Source organism: Alligator mississippiensis, chromosome 11 (genome assembly GCF_030867095.1).
Source record: "Alligator mississippiensis isolate rAllMis1 chromosome 11, rAllMis1, whole genome shotgun sequence".
NCBI classification, from domain to species: Eukaryota; Metazoa; Chordata; order Crocodylia; family Alligatoridae; genus Alligator; species Alligator mississippiensis.
Window position 1 is genome coordinate 63161977 of NC_081834.1, and position 19048 is coordinate 63181024.

General features: G+C 54.9%; 1 protein-coding gene and 1 non-coding gene across 2 annotated transcripts; both read left to right on the top strand.

Annotated features, from left to right (window-relative positions):
• The first annotated feature begins 12879 nt into the window (after positions 1-12879).
• Positions 12880-13377, top strand: LOC132243327 (HLA class II histocompatibility antigen, DRB1 beta chain-like). Its single transcript, XM_059715278.1, has one exon. The coding sequence runs from the start codon at positions 12893-12895 to the stop codon at positions 13202-13204; it is 312 nt and encodes a 103-aa protein (XP_059571261.1). The 5' UTR covers positions 12880-12892; the 3' UTR covers positions 13205-13377.
• A 1717-nt stretch (positions 13378-15094) lies between these two features.
• On the top strand, positions 15095-18425 carry LOC102561933 (uncharacterized). The gene is made up of 3 exons (XR_009455770.1): positions 15095-15178; positions 15763-17584; positions 17768-18425. It is a non-coding gene; the product is annotated as an uncharacterized LOC102561933 (transcript).
• Positions 18426-19048: the final 623 nt, after the last annotated feature.

The following is a 19048-nucleotide window of genomic DNA, read 5'->3' on the forward strand; positions in this document are numbered from 1 at the left end:
GGGGGAGCCCAGGGTCCACATCCACAGATGAGTAAGTTTTGCTTCCAGGAACCAACCCCAGGGGGAAGCCCTGTCTCCAGGGCTCAACCACCCGCAGCTCATCTCCCAGATGGTTCTCAAACCCTGACTTCTCCCTTCCCCTCCCCTCCCCTCTACATTTCCCCCTCACACCTTGTGCACCTGGGCAGGGATGTTCTCCCCATGGTACAGTTAGGAGGTGAGCCCCAGAGCCATACAGTGCTGTGCAGTGCAGTACATGGGGCATCTGGGGCAAAGTCACGTCCCATACACTTAAGACCCAATCAAGCTTTGAGACTTTGCACCCATCTCATCTACCTGCCCCTTTGCCCATCCTCCTTTGATCACCCAGCCCCGCAGACAGAGGTGGCAACTGTGTGCCGAGGGTGGGTAGGAAGGGTGCGCACTGAGGAATCCCAACCTTTCTGTGCACAAAGGGACTAAAAAGGTGCACTGGGCTGCAGGGGTTTGGTCACTGGGACCAGATTGGAACTGGTGAAAGGCAGGGCCCCGTGTCCCACCTCCCCTGAGCCTCATCCATGGTACCTGCTGTCTGGTGAGAGTTTGTCCATCTCCTCTGAGCTTGGCATTTTGGCTCTGCCTTGTGAAGGCTCAGATCACTTTTCAGCTTCTTGAAGACTCAGGACAAGTGCAGTGGCTTCTTAACCGGGCAGGGGAAATACCACGTATCTGTGTCCATGAAGGCAGTTTGCCTAAAGTGCACCCAGGGAGAACTGCTCTTCTGGCATGGTTCAGTACCCACTGAGGTACCCAGTTTAGCTCAGTTTATGGAAATAAGAGTCTCTTCCCTTGTTTGCTCTGGGGTCCTTAAGGCTAATGGCAAGCAAAACTCTGGGGCATCCAAACCCCAAGCCCCCAGGCTTGGGCCTGCAAATAGGATGCCTGCCAAAGGGTTTGGAAACATCTGAAGCCCCAGTTATGAGTGGAGGATGTTTGCCAGTAGTAGGGCCACCCATAGTTCTGGACTTTTGGATTTGGATTTAGTTTTGGCTAATTTGGCTTTGGATACAAATTGAAAAAAAAAAAAATCTCTGGGCTGTTGCTCTCCCTGCCATCGCTTCAGGGGAGCATACCTGTTGTGCAGTGCCAGGAGAAGAGTAGCCCTAGCCCTGCATGCCCTGGAGCCTGAGATGACCGTCTTTCACCTAGCTTCAGTTGTGTTGGTGGCCAGTCTTCTTGATGGCCACCTTCTCCTACATCTTCTCTTCTCCTGGAGAAGGGTCTGGCAGTATCTATCAATGTAGTCTTCATGGGCCCTGACCATGTGTAGCTGATGTACCTCCTCCTTGAGCTCCCACTCCTGGCCTTCCAGAGACTTCACTAGGGAGCACACCCCACAAGTGGGGGTGCCCCCATACCCAGCTGCCATTGCTAGGGAGCCCTCACAGCCCGGAGTTGGGGACTTAGTGTGGGTGGAGACCTCAGCAGCACTGGGAAGCCTGCAGGCACAACAAGTCTTGGCCATGGCTAGGAGTGAGTCTAAGCATGCAGCCTGTGGTCCCTGAGGGGGCGGGTAGCTTCATAGGGGTGGACTGAGATGGCAATTACCTTTTGGTTGGGGAACAGGGCAGCCTGGAAAACAAGGAGAAACATGGTGAGAGTCTGAGCAGGGTCAGATCCTTCCTGAGAGATCAGAGCTCCTGCCCTAGCCCTGAGGCATGGGGCAGACCTATTAGGGACCCCTCATCCCCACATTTAATACCCAAATCATAGATTCACTCAAACAGGGCTGGAGATAGGGGTTCACTGTATGCACATGTAGATATTTTCTTGAAGTGGATTCACTGCTATGTGCTTTGGTCTCTATTTCCAGAGAACATTAAGTGTTGATCAGTTCTACCATGGCTACACTTGTGTGAGCCACAGTATCAGCTAGGAAGGTATGTCTGTATCTTTATTATATGACCCAAGACAGGCAGGGAGATAGGGGCAGAATCAAGTGTTGGGAACACCCACAGACCAGACCATGGCCCTGCACATTTAGCAGGAGCCCATGCTATGGTTTTCTTTTCAACCAAATGCAGCAGTTGAAAATCTAGGGAAGAAGGAGGTGGCGAGGGATGTCAACAATTGGGAAACTGATTCTGATCAGCATCGAGGAAAGAGAGAAGAGACTATCCTTACTATCCTCTCTCTCATAACACGGGCTCTTTTCCTTAAAAAACAATAAAAAGAAACACCCAAAAATAGATGCTGGAAATTGCAATGAGCATTATATGCGAGACATATGATAAAAACAGCCCCTGCTAGCTCCCAGGTAAGAGTAAAGCTTCATAGGCCGCACAGGGAGCAGATCCATGAGCAGTGCTTTCTCCTTTCTGCTGCTGCTCCTCATCTCCTGCCTCCAGGAAAGGTCTGTTATTCTCCCCTCTTCTGTTCCAAGTGAAAGGGTACATTTTCTCCCTCGGTCTGTTGTAGGCGAGACAATCCTTCACCTTCGCCCATTATCTGTGGCCCCTAACTGTGGGGACTTTGGCTTCCATAAGCCTTGGACCCATCTCAGGCCCAGAGGGGACCCTGAGCTTCTGCGCTCATTGTGGGCATCCCTTGCAGTGGGCCTCTGGCCCTTTTGATCCTTAGGTCCTGGCCCCAGCATTGACCAGTCAAGTCCTCGAGAGGGGTCTTCACCTCCTGCCTGCACTTAGAGTGGGGTTCCCCATTCCCACCTCAGGTGCTCCTGGGAACATGCCTGGCCCTGCAGGGTCTCTCCCCAGATGGCTCAGGTGCTTCTAGAAGCTTATCTGGCCTATACTCCTCCTCAGATGTTATTCAAAGCACACACCATGACAGGTGCTCCAGGGTCTCGTGGGGACTCTCACTTCCCCCCTGGAGCAGCAGGTCATTGTGCTTGCCTATGGATGGTGCTCTCTACCTACCCAAAGGTGAGGGCTGGGGTTAAGGCACCCCTACTCGCCTCTCACCAGGGTGGTCACTGACCTGGCATTTCCTGGGGCTCCCACGCCACTGAGAGCCCCACCAGGCCACCCACTTCCAGCAGGGTGTAGTTTTAGGTCATGCCCAGGGTCAGGAGCCTCTAACCATCCTCTGCAATCCTGCCCTTCCCTCCAGGATGATAGCTGCAGCCTTACAGCTAGGCAGCATTGCTGCCACCTCTGCCAGCAGGAAATTGATCTGATTATAAAGGCAGCTGGGAATCTAAAATGGCTGCTACAATCAGGCACCTGCTGGCAGCTTGGGTCAGGCCCTTAAAGTGGCAGGCACCTACAGTGCCCTGCCACAGGTGTCCTGTAGCAGGCTGATGTTGAGGCACGATTAAGGGGCCTGTGTGAGTGCCCTGCTGGGCAGGCTGAGTTCACAGCAGACCATGGCATGGTCCAAGAGGCCTGATGGGATGATGCAGCTGTTGTGCAGTAATGGTAGATGGTGCTGGGCAACGTAGAGGTGGTTCAGGTGTGCCATGGTGATCCCGCTGGTGCTCATCTTTGCCCAGGTGTATTGGTATGCATTGGCAAGGACGACCCACCGGGCGTCGATGAGATATGCTGCATCCAGCATGGCCTGCAGCTTGCAGCTGAAGGCAGGTGTGGTTCCAACCCTGTCTGGTCTAGCCACATGTCGATGGTGCAATTGAAGGCCCTGCCCATGAGGAGCAGGTCATTGCTCTTGCTGGTGTCATGCAGTAGGTCACCCAGGGTCTCCAAGAAGGCTACCCTTTCCCTCCCCTTGGTGGGCACATAGACGTTTACGAGGAGCAGGCTCTGGTGTGCCAGGGTGATGTGGATGGTCAGCAGCTGGCCAGGGACAACCTCTCGTGCCACCGCTGAGTCGTATTGCAGCTGCGTCAAGAGGAGGGTCACTACCCCAGCACTGAGGTTGGTACTGTGGCTTGGAAACAAGTGGCCTCTACAGGCAGTGTGCCAGTTGTCTTGATCATACATATTGCTGCGTGTCTCCTGGAGGAAGGCAATCACCAGCTGCTTCTGCCGCAAACCATCCAGGATGGCTGTCCACTTCACCGGGTCTCTGCAGCCATTGGTGTTCAGTGAGGCAATTGTAGTAGCAGCCTTGAGCAGGAGAATAGAAAGGAAGGATAGGCAGGGTATAGGCGGAGAGCAGGTGATAGAGCAGGGTGCAGCCACAGAGACATGGGAAGGCCTATCCTTGCCCTATTCTGTTTTGTGGACCTGCCCCAGCCCCACACCTCCCTCACCCGGGTCACCGACTTCTCAAGCTGGAAGACATGTTGACACATGCCTGGATCCCAGTGTATGAGCCTCACTGCATCCCTGGTGGTGTGGGCAAACTGTGTGGGGTCTGGTCACCATTGCTGAATACTCTCTGCCACATTCCTCTGGCCCTTGGTCTTCTCTAAGAGGTTGCAGAGGCCTACATAGTTGGGGGCCACCCAGCAGGGGTTACTCCAGCAGGAGCTGGATGTTCCTGACTGAGAACCAGTGGGGCCTCACCCTGGGAGGGGACCTACTAGTGAGACTGGTGAAAGTGACCTCAATCGTCAGGCTCCCTAGCAGGCCCCACTCAGCATCCGGGTTGAGGACTGTCTCCAGGAGATCGATCCCTATTCGCTTTGGGGGGCAAATGTCATCCCGCTCCTGGGGCTTCTTGCAGAGCTCAGAGGGCAGGCACTCCATCTCCTCATCGTTGGCCTTGGTGGGCAGAGGAGCAAGTGGGGGGGGGGTGGCGGGCCCCTCTGCCATATCCTGGTGATCAGGCAGTCTATTTCCACCCCACTGCTCACAAGTCTCACGGGCTGGGATGGGCACAAGGGGCTGCCAGACTCCTCTGGTACCCCCTGTGCCACTGGGATATCCTCAGTCATGGCCTGAGGTGGTGGGGTCACCAGTGGGGCAAGCAGGGTGGGGTCAGAGTCCCTGGCACTGTCAGAGATGGGCGCTAAAGGGGCTGGGGCTCTTGGGTAGCTCCCTTCCACCTCTTGTTCTTGGCTTTCTTAGGGTTAGGTGGTGCCTCCCCCAAAGAGGGTGGGCCAGGCTGCTTGGGGTTCGCTACCTCCGGGCCCAGCACCTCAACTGAGGCAGGGGTGGAGGGAGGTGGAGAGGGGGTCTCGGTTGTTCCATCTGACAGGGCTCCAGCATCCAAGATGCTAGCCACCCCGGATGGAACTGGGACTGGGGGGACTGGAAGGACGTCCCAGCTCCTCCATCAGATGAAGCCCGCACACTGTGGGGGGCAGCCACATCAGGTGGGTGGAGGATGGAGGGTGGAGGGAGCCTGAGAGGAGGCCATGGCCACTGCACCCAGTGGGTCATTAGCATCCGAGGAACCAGCTGCCCCAGAGGAGACGGGGCAGGAGGGGGCTGAGAGGAGTCCCCAGCCCTTCCACTGGGTTAGGCGTCAGCCTTGATGAGGCAGGAGGAGGCTGGGAGGACATCCTAGGCCCCCTCAGGGTGGCATGCTCATGCCAGAGGTGTCGATCCCCCTGGATGGAGCAGGGGTGGAGGAGAGTGGGGAGTAGCCCCTAGCTGCACCCTTCAATGAGGCTCCTGCACCAGAGGTGGATGCAGCAGCTGGTGTCCCGGCTGACTGTCCCAGGGGGACTAGGCAACCAGCCAGGTGGGAGGTGCTGCCGCAGTGGTGGCATGTGGTCCCGCCCTGGGAGAAGTTGACCACATACGGCCTCCCATCCACCACAAAGGTCATGGAGAGAGGCAGGGTCTGGACCCCCCTTGAGGAGCATGAACACCTGTCTCTGGAAGGACAGGATGTGCCTGAGCCTGGGGTCCCTGCTCTTCATGGTTCAGCCTGCTCCAGGGGCTGATGAGGATGTCATAGCGCTCATGCACTTTGGTGAATTGCTGGTCTGCCAGGTGTGGAGGGATGTTGGAGGCCAGCACCCACACTGCCAGGGTTTCCAGGGGCGTGGCCAGGTAGTGGATGCCAAGACCGCCAGCCCTGCGGCACACACCTCCCTCACCAGGCCGGGGGAGCTCGGGTAGATGATGGGCACTGAGTTTACCTGGGATGCATACCGGAAGTTGTGGTGTTCCACCAGGTCCACCAGAGCAATGGCAAAGGCCTCCATCCTGATGTGGAGAGGGGCATGCACCTGTAGGCCATGGCTGAGGGGCACGTCTGCAGAGACATCCCTGTGCCAAGTGCCCAGGCTGCTGGCAGCCCTCCGGGGCAGGAAAGGGTTAACTGTCCCACAGGGGCTGCTACAGGAGGGGGGAAAAGAAGCCTCAGACTGAAGCTGGGGACTGGGAGGGGGTTAAAACAGCCCCAAAATCAGCCCCAGGGGGGCCAGAACAGCCCTGGAGGGGCTGAAGGCAAGTCCTAAGGCAGGGGGAGGTGGCAGAGACCAGGGTAAGGGGCTCTGGAGGAGGGAGGCAGCAGGAAGCAAAGGGAGAGCACAGGCAGGAGTGGGGGAGGTGCAGAGCAAGGGAGGATGCCAGAGCCCAGGGGCAAAAGCTCAGAAAGCAGGGAAAAGTGGCAGAGAAGGGGTCCCCAAGCACAGGCTGGGGAGAGGCAAGGTTTGAGGGTGGGGAGAGGAATGGGGGGGTGGGGGACAGGGAGCAGGGGGGAACGTGCAGAAGGGACCTGATCTGCAGGAGCTCAGAAGGGCTTCACCTGTCGGTACAGGACCTGCCACAGTGACCACATGTTCTCCCTCTGCCCCTTCCCTTCCCTGCCCTGGAAAATTTATCTGTGTAAATCTGTAAAAACCAAAAATGCAGAACACTACTAATACTACTGCTGTTACTTGCAAGTCATCATTTGTGAGGATAATGGGATCTCCGTCAGACTCTGCTGTTGCCTTCTCAACACTGGCCCTGGCTTTCTCCTGGCCCTGGGTTCTGGAAAGACAGCACTGCGCCCATTGGGGCTGGGGCCATGGGCAGTGTGGGGCTGGGGCCGGGGCCTGTGGCAGAAATGCCGCCCTCTGTGCCCCTCTCCAGAAATCTGTCTCTGCCAGCGTGAGAGGCTGGTGTTGGATCCCTCAGGGACAGGGATCTCCCTCCCTGCCTACATGACAAAAGCCTGGTGCCTCGGATGTGGATGCTCTGGTCACCTGGGGAGGGGGAGGGAAAAGCCCCACTCACCGGCCCAGTTGACAAGTGATGCTTTTTAAATTGGGTGGCTTGTGGCCAGCACTGGCAGCTTCGATTGGACCGGGCTGCTGAGGTCAGAAAGGTTATTTAACAGCCCGGTCCAGGAAGAAGGCAGCCTTTAGCCATGCGGTCATCCACGTGAATCTGAAACAGGGAGAGGAACTTCACCATCTGAAACAGGCTCTCTCCTCATCACCGCATGCTCTAAGAGTGCCCTGCCTCCAGAGGGAAACTCCAACCACCTCTGGACGATGCGTGTGAGTAAGCTACTCGAGATCTGACTAGATATTTAGCTTACAGTAACTCAGATGTGAGATCAAAAGGCTACCTCAGCTGTACTGGTTTGCTCTATGGGATTCCTATGATATTCCTCTGATATTTCTATGATATTCCTCTGATACTGCTTTACCTTTTACCCTGTTTTCACCCTACCCCCTGTAATCAATAAAGTTCTCCTTGTGACCAGTGTGGAGACTTATTGAGGGGTGGGTCTGAATTATGCCGAGGAGGGCCCTTAGGTCTGTGGACTAAGGGAGACTTTCCTAATAAGCCCCTGACTTGGGGAAGTGCCCCAGGTGCCTGTATTGGGTCTAGGACCCATTGGACGATCAGGCCTGTGTTCTCCAAGGTGCGCAGAGCCAGAAGTGAGTCCAGAGCCTTGGATGGTGGCAGCGGGAACCCCAGGCTAGCAGGTGTGCTCCAGGGAAGGGGTCGGCCGGATGGGAGGCACCCCAGGGAGGCACTCAGAGCCTGGAAGGTGGTTGGGTGCAGTGAGGTGGGCGGCTCAAATCAGGAGTGTCCCCTACTGGCCCGCCACAGGGCCCAGCGGCAGCCCTGGGGCTGTGGGGCCAGGGCCACCCGGCATCATGGGGCTGGTGCTGGGACCCACAGGCAACAGGGAACTTGGGCTGGAGCCTGGCTATGGGCAGCATGGGGCTGCAGCTGGAGCAGGGGCTGGGGCCTGCTGGCAGCACCAGGATGGGCCCACAGCAGCACAGGGCTAGGGCTGCAGCTGGGCTGTTGCTAGTGCTGGGATGGGGCCAGTGGCAGCACCAGGCTGAGGCGCGGGGCCCACCAGCAGCACATGGCCAGGGCCTTTGGCAGTGCTGGGATGAGGCTGAGTCCCACACAGGTCCACGGCCCCGGCGTTGTGCAGACCCTAGCCCCATCCCAACACTGGTGATAACCCCAACCTGGCAGTGGCACTGTGCTGGGGCCCACAATGGTGGTGAGGGCTGGGGCCAGGCCTGCTGGCAGCTGGTGCCACTTCAGTGGCTGGGGGCTGGGCCCAGTCCAGCCCCAGCTGGCTGCCAGGGTTGTCTGCAGTGCCAGGACCTGCTCAGGTCCCAGCCCCATCCTGACACTGCTGCCGGCCTGGGCCCAGCAGCAGCACGTGGCTGGGACCAGGATGGTTGTCAGGATGGGTCCTGTGTCCTCGGGAAAACACAGTCCTAATAGTCCTATGGGTGTTCGACCCAATACAAGAACGTGGGGCACTTCCCCCAGTCGGGGGCTAAAAAGGATAGTCTCCCTTAGTCTGTAGACCCAAGGGGCCTCCTGGGCATAATTGAACCCACCCCTCAATAAGTCTCCCACACCAGGTACAAAGGAGAACGTTATTGGTTACAGAGGGTAGGGGTAGAATAGGGTACAGGGTAGAGCAATATCAGAGAAATCCCATAGAGCAAACTCCTGTGGCTGGGGTAGCCTTTCATCTCGCATCTGAGTTACTGCAAGCGATATATCTAGTTGGATCTCAGGTAGCTTACCCACAAGTATCATCCAGAGGCAGGTGGAGATTCCCTCTGGAGGCAAGTAGTTCCTTGATCATGAGTTTTGAGATAGAGAGCCAGTTTCAGATGGTACAGCTCTTCTTCGTTCCTGAGTATCCCTCATGGTTGCTGCCTGCCCCGCCTCCCCCCGCAGGCAGTCCTTAACTTATATAGCCCTTGTGACCTCATTTACCTGGTCCAATGGAGGCCAGCACCTGTTGGCTGTGAGCCAACCAATTTGAAATACATCACTAGTTGCCAGGCAGACTCTAGCCCACCAGGAAGGAAGCCCCTCACCCAGGTATGTGATGCCAGTCACATAGACAGAGGGAGCAGGTGGCATAGACATAGACAGAGGGAGCAGGTGGCATTATCTCCTCTGCTAAGAGATGGCAAGACCTGAGGGAATCCATTGGAGCTGAGGCACTTGGCACTGAAGACCGGCCCCTTGGACCTGTCCCCACTTGTTCTAAGTGGGCAGACAACAGAGAGGGGTTTGGGGATGAGGGACTCCTCTGAAGTTGTGAGTGAGAGCTCTCCACTATTTGACATACAAAGATGGTACTATGGGATGGTGGAGCACCTCAGAACCTGAGGTGAGGGCAGCAAAAACACTGGGGCTTTTTGGAACCTGGAGAGCCCACACAGATCGATGTGCCCAGAGCCCAAGGGCTGAGCTGGGAGTTGTGACACAGGAGAGCACTGCCTTGTGAGCGAGGGAAGTTGTTCTGGTGCTCAGAACCCCTCCCCATGCCCTCAAACCCACCAGAACATGGTTTAAGGAGCCCTTGATGAGCTGTTTCTTTTAGTTGTTGTTGCTCTTTGAATCATCAAGCCATTTGGGGATAGCTCTTTCAGGCCTTCAGTCAGTGCAGATGTACTTAGGGATTCATCGATTCATAGATTCATAGATGTTAGGGTCGGAAGGGACCTCAGTAGTTCATCGAGTCCGACCCCCTGCATAAGCAGGAAAGAGTGCTGGGTCTAGATGACCCCAGCTACATACTCATCCAACCTCCTCTTGAAGACCCCCAGGGTAGGGGAGAGCACCACCTCCCTTGGGAGCCCGTTCCAGACCTTGGCCACTTGAACTGTGAAGAAGTTCTTCCTAAAGTCCAATCTAAATCTGCTCTCTGCTAGCTTGTGGCCATTGTTTCTTGTAACCCCCGGGGGCGCCTTGGTGAATAAATACTCACCAATTCCCTTCTGTGCCCCCGTGATGAACTTATAGGCAGCCACAAGGTCGCCTCTCAACCTTCTCTTGCGGAGGCTGAAAAGGTCCAGTTTCTCTAGTCTCTCCTCGTAGGGCTTGGTCTGCAGGCCCTTAACCATTCGAGTGGCCCTTCTCTGGACCCTCTCCAGGTTATCCGCATCCCTCTTGAAGTGCGGTGCCCAGAATTGCACGCAGTACTCCAACTGCGGTCTGACCAGCGCCCGATAGAGGGGAAGTATCACCTCCTTGGACCTATTCGTCATGCATCTGCTGATGCACGATAAAGTGCCATTGGCTTTTCTGATGGCTTCGTCACACTGCCGGCTCATGTTCATCTTGGAGTCCACTAGGACTCCAAGATCCCTTTCCACCTCTGTGCCACCCAGCAGGTCATTCCCTAGGCTGTAGGTGTGCTGGACATTTTTCCTCTCTAGGTGCAGCACTTTGCATTTCTCCTTGTTGAACTGCATCCTGTTGTTTTCTGCCCACTTGTCTAACCTGTCCAGGTCTGCTTGCAGCTGTTCCCTGCCCTCCGGCGTGTCCACATTTCCCCATTGCTTTGTGTCATCTGCAAACTTGGACAGAGTACATTTGACTCCCTCGTCCAAGTCACTGATGAAGACATTAAAGAGTATCGGTCCAAGGACCGAGCCCTGCGGGACCCCACTACCCACACCCTTCCAGGTCGAGACCGACCCATCCACCACAAGTCTCTGGGTGCGACCCTCCAGCCAGTTTGCCACCCACCGGACTGTGCAGTCATCCACATCACAGCCTCTTAACTTGTTCACCAGTATGGGGTGGGATACCGTATTGAAGGCCTTCTTGAAGTCTAAGTATACGACATCCACCCCTCCTCCTGTGTCCAGGCGTTTTGTAACCTGGTCATAGAAAGAGACTAGATTGGTCAGGCACGATCTGCCTGCCATGAACCCATGCTGGTTTACCCTCAGCATAATTTGTCCTGCCGGGCTCTCACAAATGTGAGCCTTGATAATTTTTTGAATGACTTTGCCAAGGATGGAGGTGAGACTAACTGGCCTATAGTTGCCTGGGTCCTCCTTCCTCCCCTGTTTGAAAATGGGGACCACATTGGCCCTTTTCCAGTCCTCCGGGACTTGGCCCGTGCGCTCCCCTTTTGGCCCTTAGGCTGCCCTGGATTTCTCTGGTCAGCCAGGGAAGCCTCCTGGCCCCTTTCCCTCTTTTGCCTCGCTCGGGAATCGTCTCGCTTTGTGCCCGAAGGATCGTTTCCTTAAGGCACAGCCACCCTTCTTGGGCTCCCATCCCTTCAAAACTCCTACTCTGCAGTGCGTCCTTGACTAATCACCTGAGTTCATTGAGATCAGCTTTCCTAAAGTCTAGCACTTTCACCCTACTGGTTACCTTACCCACTCGATGTCTTATGTTGTATCTTCTGGAAGGGCTAGACATTTTTAAATCTGCATGTCCAGATGCCCTTCACCGAAGGGTGTTGCCCTCCACCCAAGGGTGTTGAGGTAGCTGGGTGGGCTGTCTGTTCTGGGGAGGGCTGCACCCTGGGCTGCCCCCAGATCCATGTCAATTCTGCAACCATGTGAGCTGTCATGGGTCCAGGGCAGGTGCTGGCAGAGCCCTGCAGCCTATCCCCAGGGTTTGACTCTGCTGCAGGAAGGAAAAATGTGTGGTGGAGCCCTGCTGAGCCTGGCTCTGACTAGAGACAGATGATGCTGCTCAGATCTGATGCTGATTGGTCTCTTAGGCTGGGGCTTCCCAATCCATGGGGCTGGGACAGCATCTTGGAAGAAATCATGCTCAGAGCTTGGCAGAGAAGTTCTCAGTTTGGGGGGAACTGCTGGCTTCTCAGCTCTGTCTCCTGAGCAGCGATGGGGACAAGTGAGAGCCTGGGGGCTGGGAGCTGCTGGGCTGGGGCTCTGCTGGTGAAATTGTTGTTCCTGAGAACCCACATGGCTCATTGCATGAGGTATCCAGGTAAGCAGAGACCTGTAACCCCCAGGGAGCACCTTGCTGGGCAGGTGTTGGGGGATGGTTCCCCACAGGCTCTGGCCTGGGGAGACACCAGAGGGGCAGGAGGTGATGTGAGGCCAGTAGGTTCTCACTGGTGGAGCAGAGGCAGGGGACAGATGGCTGGGGGAAGACGGGTTCTCCATGTGTTGGGCAAAATGTGGACATGGGCAGCAGGGTCACAATGGTGCTGCAGGGGCAGGAGCAAGGGGGCAAAAGCATCTGCAGGGGAACGTCTGTTCACTAGAGTGCCCCAAGGGATAACAAGATCGAACGGTCACAAACTCCTCCACGACCGTTTCAGGCTGGACATAAGGGAGAACTTCTTCACTGTCCAAGCCCCCAAGGTCTGGAATAGATTGCTGTCACAGGTGGTTCAAGCACCCACTTTGAATGCCTTCAAGAGACATTTGGATGTTTATGTTGCTGGGATCCTATAAGCCCTGCTGACTTCCTGCCCCTGGGGTAGGGGACTGGACTCGATGATCTTCCGAGGTCCCTTCCAGTCTTAATGTCTACGAAATCTATGAAATCTATGTTTGGGTCAGGGGGATCACAGTGGTGCTGTGGGAGTAGAAGCTGGAAAGTAGCATGATATTCACGGTGGGGCAGGAAATGGAGCCAGCTGGCGGGGTGGTGGGGGTGGTGAGAGCAGAGCCACAACAGTGCCGGGGGGGCAGCTCTGCAGTTCCTGGGGTGCAGGGGAAGGCAGTGGGCAGGGCTGCTGAGCCAATCCCATTAACTTCTTACTGACCATCTCTGTGGACGAGTCCCTGACCTACACTTGCTTTGCCCCCCTTCCCCCGACTTCAGAGCATTTCATGGTACAGGGCAAGCAAGAGTGTCACTACACCAATGGCTCCCGCCGGGTGAGGTATCTGGACCGGGAGATCTGGAACCAGGAGCAGTTCATTCACTTCGACAGTGATGAGGGCAGGTGGGTGGCCGACACAGAGCTGGGCGAGCCTTATGCCAGGTACTGGAACAGCCAGAAGGACGTACTGGAGTACAGACAGGGCTCAGTGAACACATTCTGCCGACACGACTACCAGGCGATCACACCTTATTCAGTGGCCAGAACAGGTGCGTCCCTGGAGACTGGGGCAGTGTTTGGTGGTCGTGAGGACAAGTAACTGCAGGGGAGACTTTCCCATGCCCCCCTCCCCACTTCTATCCCCACTAGTGGTCAGAGACAGCTGCCTCCATGCATGCAAGCAGGGCAGAGGCAGAGCTGCTCCCACAGGAGGAAGGGCAAAGGAAGGGGGCTCATTTGATGTGGGAAGGGCCAAAGGATCACATGGATCCAGTGAAAGGAGGTAGTTTGGTGGGCTCAGGAGCTGTGGGGAGAGGTGGACAGAAGGTGGCACTGGGCTGGAGTCAGAAGCACCAAGTTGAGAGAAGTAGGAATAAGATGGGTGCAGGGCAGGTGGGGGCACAGCACTGTACTTGTGGGGGGTTGCACTGCCACACCACAGGGGGCAGGACCCATGAGGGAGCTGCAGGGACACTCCCTGGAGCGGGAGGCAGTTGGAGGTATTTGGGTGATACCGGTGGTTTCAGAAATGGTCCAGGAGCATCAGGACCCACTGGGACTGAGAGGGGAGGGACACAATAATGGGGGCTATGGGATTGGGGGGGGCAGTCTTCTTTTCTCCACTCTTGGGGTTGCTCTGGATGGCAAATGGCTGTGGGTCCTGGGGACAGGTGGGTGGCATCCACCAGTGACTGAAATCAGGACTCCTGAAATCTTTCGTACAACCAAGTTTGCCTGAGGGTAGGGGCCCTGGGGTCACAGCCAGGAACCAGGGGACTCACAGCCCTGTGGAGCCTTTCCCCCTGGAGTAGAGGCAGCTCCCTGCTGTGGGAGGGGGCACCACAGCTGGGGGGTTTACCGGGACCCTGAGACAGATATGGGGCAATGTCCTATTTCTAGTATGCTACAAAATCAGAAGGGTTTCACTCATCCCCTACATGACAAGCTTGCTGCTCCTCGTATTGGGCAAGTTGCTGCATTCTGGTGGCAACAAAAATGTTATTCTTATGAGAAATGCAAAGCATCTCCTGGGGAAGAAGCTGTGTCCCAAACCTGGGATGTGTTTTGCAGTCTCAGGGACTCCTACCAAAACCTCTTGGTGTCCACAATAGGAAGCCAATAAGTTAGGACAAGAAATATCGTGCTGCAGTCATAGAGCTTCGTCTCCAAAATGGAGCAGTTTCCCCCTGAGCTCTTTGAAGAGGAATCCAGAACTTTTGGAAGATGCTTCTGCATTTTGAGCACTAGGACTTCATTTAAGTGCTTCAGGAAATTTTTTGTTCTTATTTAGGGGCTTAAGGTACCACTTCTCTGCAGCAAGTTTGTATTTAAAAAAAGTAATATGATTTGAAGCTTAGATTTAATTCAGCAAATACTGTATTTTCTTGCACACAACATGCAGCACAGAATGAGACACATCTTGCTTTAGAAAGACAGAATCAAAAGGAAAAAAAAAAGTCTTTCCTTGTCATAAGTACCTGAGTAGCAGTGGGGGAAGAGGGAGAGATGAGGCTGCTTCTTGCTTGAAGCTTCTTTAGTGTCCCTGAAGATTTTACTTTTACTTCTGCTAGGAAAGTGTCCTTACTGTATTTCTCAGTCAAGACGCTCATTACAAAGCACAGCACCTGTTCTTGGGGGGAAAAAAAAACGGTGTGTGTGATATGTGAGATAACGGAGCAATCTTAGAGTCCTACCAAATTACAAGATATAAATGAATCCAAGAGTCGAGGGTGAGAGGGGGACTGATGAGGGTTTGGGATGGGGGTAGAAAACTTTTGCTGGGGGAGGAATCATTCTCATTCCTAGCTCATTCTCTCCATATATTCCCCTCCCAGTGAAGCCCAAGGTGAAAGTCTCCCCAACAAAATCAGGGGCCAAGGTCCACCTGGACACACTAGTTTGTTTTGTGACAGGGTTTTACCCTGGCGGGATTGAGGTCAAGTGGTTGAAGAACAGGCAGGAGCAGACGGCCGGAGTGGTGTCCACGGAGCTGATGCAGAATGGAGACTGGACCTTCCAGATCCTGGTGATGCTGGAAATGACCCCCCGGAGTGGGGACGTCTACACCTGCCAGGTGGAGCACAGCAGCCTGATGGGCTCCCTAACTGTGGCCTGGGGCAAGAGCCTGGGGGGACTGGGGTAGCTCTTGAGCCCCTCAGGAACACCCCTCATTCTGTCCATACCCTAAGGAGATAGCTTGTGTCATGGGCAACTGGTGCTGCCTTAGTGGGGTGGGGGTGTACATGCCCTCTTTGCAACCAGTCCCCCTGTGGTCAAATTTGCTGCCGATTTTGCTGCCTGGGTGGACTCCTGTGGCTGATTATGCGACAGCTGATCATTGCGGCCGATCGCTGCAACCACTTCCGGGAGTGGCTTCAGCAACCCGTCCACTCCTGGGAGTGGCTGCATCTATTGGCCAGTGCTTGCAGCGGAGGCAGTGGTCCTCCTGCCTGCTCCCCCTGCCCATCACCGAAGCAGTGAGTGTGGCCAGTCAGGGGATGCACCAGTGCTCTTAGGGGGTGCACATGCACCCCTGTGCACCCCCTATGTATCACCACTGGCTTGGGTCAAAGCTACTTCCCAGCCCAGAGGCAGAGGGCAGGCATGTGAGCAGGGCATGATAGCCTGGACTGAGCCTTTGGGTTGCTATCCCCACAGAGGCAAAGTCGGACTCAGCCAGGAGAAAGATGCTGACGGGGATTGGGGGCTTCATGATGGGGCTGATCTTCCTGGCACTGGGACTCCTCGTCTACCTAAGGAACAAGAAAGGTGAGTGCGGCATGGATGGGGTGGTGGAACTAGGGCTGGACCTGGGGGCCTGGCTGGAGGCTCCCCTCTCTCTCAGCTCCCAGCAGGTTCTGCCTTGGAATATGGCAGGAGCTTCCCACCTTCTTGTGTCCTGGGGCCGGGATGGATCCCACTGTCCCTCCCTCCTCTGAGGGGCAGGACAAAGCAGGGGCCATGGGTAGGCAGAGCTGCCACTGCCTTATCTCAGGGCATTTCCTATCCTCTGCTGCAAGGCAGTGACCCTGGGTTAGGAGGGGACAGGTCCAATAGGGTTGGGGCACCTGGGTGTAACACACTGTGCGACTTCATGGTGATGTAATATTGGGGGGTCCCTCAGCTCCATACCTTTCTCCTCTATTCTGCTGTTGCTTGTCTGCTGGGACAGACCAAGATTGTCCTTGGAGAAAACTTGCTATCTTAGTTCCAGCGGCCCTCGGCCCAGACCTTGCTGCTCCAGCAGAGGAAGCTTTGCCAGCTGGTGGGTCAGCCTGTTTGTGTTCAGTGCAATATAATTTATGTCTTCAGCCTTTCAGCCTTGCAGGTGCAAAAGGCCTGCAGGTGTCAGTTTTTCTGGATTCACCCTTAACCCTGATAATCGGTGAGGGATGTGGAAAAGGCGGAGGATTGTCTCACCTACAACAGAGCCTGAAAGAAAATATACCCCTTGGTTTTGAAAGGCAGAGTGGAGAATAACAGACCATTCCTGGAGTCAGGAGATGGGGAGAAGGAGGGAGAGAGGACTGCTCGTGGCCCTGACCACTCTGAGGTCCATGCAACTTTCACTTGCACTTTCAGTTTTGCCTTTGAAGCAGCAGAAGCTGCTCTTACCGTATGCCTCACATATAATGCTCAGCACTATATCCAGCAACTGTTTTTTTTTAAGGGAAAATGGTCATGGTGTGAGAGAAATGACAGTATCTTGTTTTATCCAAGCTGTTCAGAATCTGTTTCTTCATCCAAGTCTTCCCTCCACTGCCACCTAGTTCCTAAACTTTGAATTACTGATATTACTGGAAAACACAAGTGTGTCATGTGAATAAGGTAACTGTCCTTCTGACAGTCAGGGCTTCTCCAAAACATGCTTAGCCATTCTTTGGTCTAGGGCTGTTCCTGACCCTTGATTCTGTCCGTACCTCCCTGCCTATCTTGGCTAATAATAAAAATACAAACTGTCCTGGCTGACCCTGTGGTTCACACATGTGTAACCATGCCAGAACTGATCATAGCTTTTCATTCTCTCTTAATGGAGAGCAAACTGCATAGGTTCAGTTCAGGGAAATATCTAGACATCCACACAGTGACTCCCTATATCCAGCCCTGCTTTTGGCAAGACAGCAATGTGGGCTTTGAATGAGGGATTTGGGCTCCCTAAGGAGGTGTGCTCCATTTCTCAAGCCTTGGGCAGGAGCTTTGATCTCTAAGGAATGGACTGCCGCTGCCCAGACTCTGACTGTTTCTCCTTGTTTTCCAGGCCAGCCTGTTCCCCAACCAATAGGTAATTTCCATCTCATCCTACCCCAATGAAGCACCCTTTCCCTCAGGGACCATGGGTTGCATGAGGTGTTCATGAAGTGGCTGATGCTGCCCCTTCACCCTGGCACTTTCCCAGCCCAACCTGGGTGGGAGCTGGAACATGGAACATTTTCAGTGAGGAAGAGGAGGAGTCTCCATCTCCCTCATCGCCACTATTCAGGTGGATCCTTGAGCTGTTCCCAGGGCCAGAGCATCCTGGGCCCTTTCTTAGCATCTCTCCATCTGGAGTCTCCAGACACTTGTGGGGGGAGGCCCTGAAGCCTGTCAAGCCCTCCCCCACAGCCCTTCCCCAGTGCCACTAGTCCCTGCCCTGTGCTGACATCTCTCCCCTTTCTCTCTGCAGGGCTCTTCAGTTAGATCCTGCAGCTTCGGGCTTGCATTGTCCAGTGTCATTTTCTAGGTGGGGTCTCCTGGCACCTGTCCCTGTGTCTGGAGCTCTTCTCACTTTCCCTGTATTGTCACCTGGACTGCTGTGGCTGACTCGTCTCTGTCTAAGCCTGCACCACATCTGCACTCCCCAGTGCTACTGCTTTTGGGTGATCTTCAAGGGACTCTCATCTGACACATGTGGGGAGCTGTAACAAGGCTGTTGGCTGTGACAACTGCTGCATGTAAGAATTAACCTCCCCTGGGGCCTTTGACTAAAGCTAATTTTCCATAGAAATGACCAGCATGGCTCTCATCAGCTTGGGGGGTGGAAACGTGTCACAAGATGGAGGCACTCAATGTTGCCCAGGAAATACATGCTACATCCTGTCGCAAAGCTAGTCCTAGTGGGTCTCTGAGTTTTTGGTCACTTTGTTCCAATTGAGAGCAGTCCCTGGCAGGGTCAGCTTGTAGCAGTGGTCGGGGTGCTTGGGGTGGCCCATGGGGCTGTTGGATGGAAAGAGTTGGGGCTGGGCCAGTTGCATTGAAACATGGGATGGAGTTTGTGCTGTTGTAATTGCTGCCACTACCACTCTGGATCACTCCTTTGGCAGCTTTCTGTCCTGCTGGGGGGTGACGGCCTTTCTGGCCAATAAAATATCTGACTGGTGCCAATGGTGTGTTGTGCAAGCTCTTTCCTTAGGGAAGCTTTTCCCAAGCCTTGTGGGCTTACAGCCCAGTTGTAGCAAAGTCAGCCTCTCCCTTGCACACCTAACCACAGCTGCTGCTTCCCTCAGCCCATTTCTACCAGGTTCCTTTTGTCAGTGAGGGGGAAGTGGCATCCATCAGCAATCAAAAGTGAGTGAAGCTTTGACAGGGGCTCACCTGAGGGGTGCCACCAATTGCTCCTGTAAGCCACAGGCCTCCTTTCCCCCTTCAAGTGACCTTTGGTTCCTTCCCCCTGGACTCACCCCACAGCTCTGAACAGACTGTGCTCGGCTCCCCCATCACCAGGTGCTTGCAGAAGCAGTCTCCAGGGCCCTGCCCTGAGGGTTTTCCCCTGGCTTTGGACAACATCAGCTGCTGGGAGCATAAGTTTGTGAATGTGTTGAGCGTGCATGTGAGAATCTCTGTCCCCTGAACCTGCTAATGGCAATCCAGGCCTCATACCACTTCATTGTCACAATATAGTCAGTGCTGGCCAGCCCTTTTCCATGATTGTGGGTGGAATAATTTATTTCTGAATTTCCTTGAATGA

What these genes read in the sequence shown, in the direction of transcription:
- LOC132243327 (XM_059715278.1), top strand. Translation starts at nt 12,893, where the DNA reads ATGGTACAGGGCAAGCAAGAGTGTCACTACACCAATGGCTCCCGCCGG.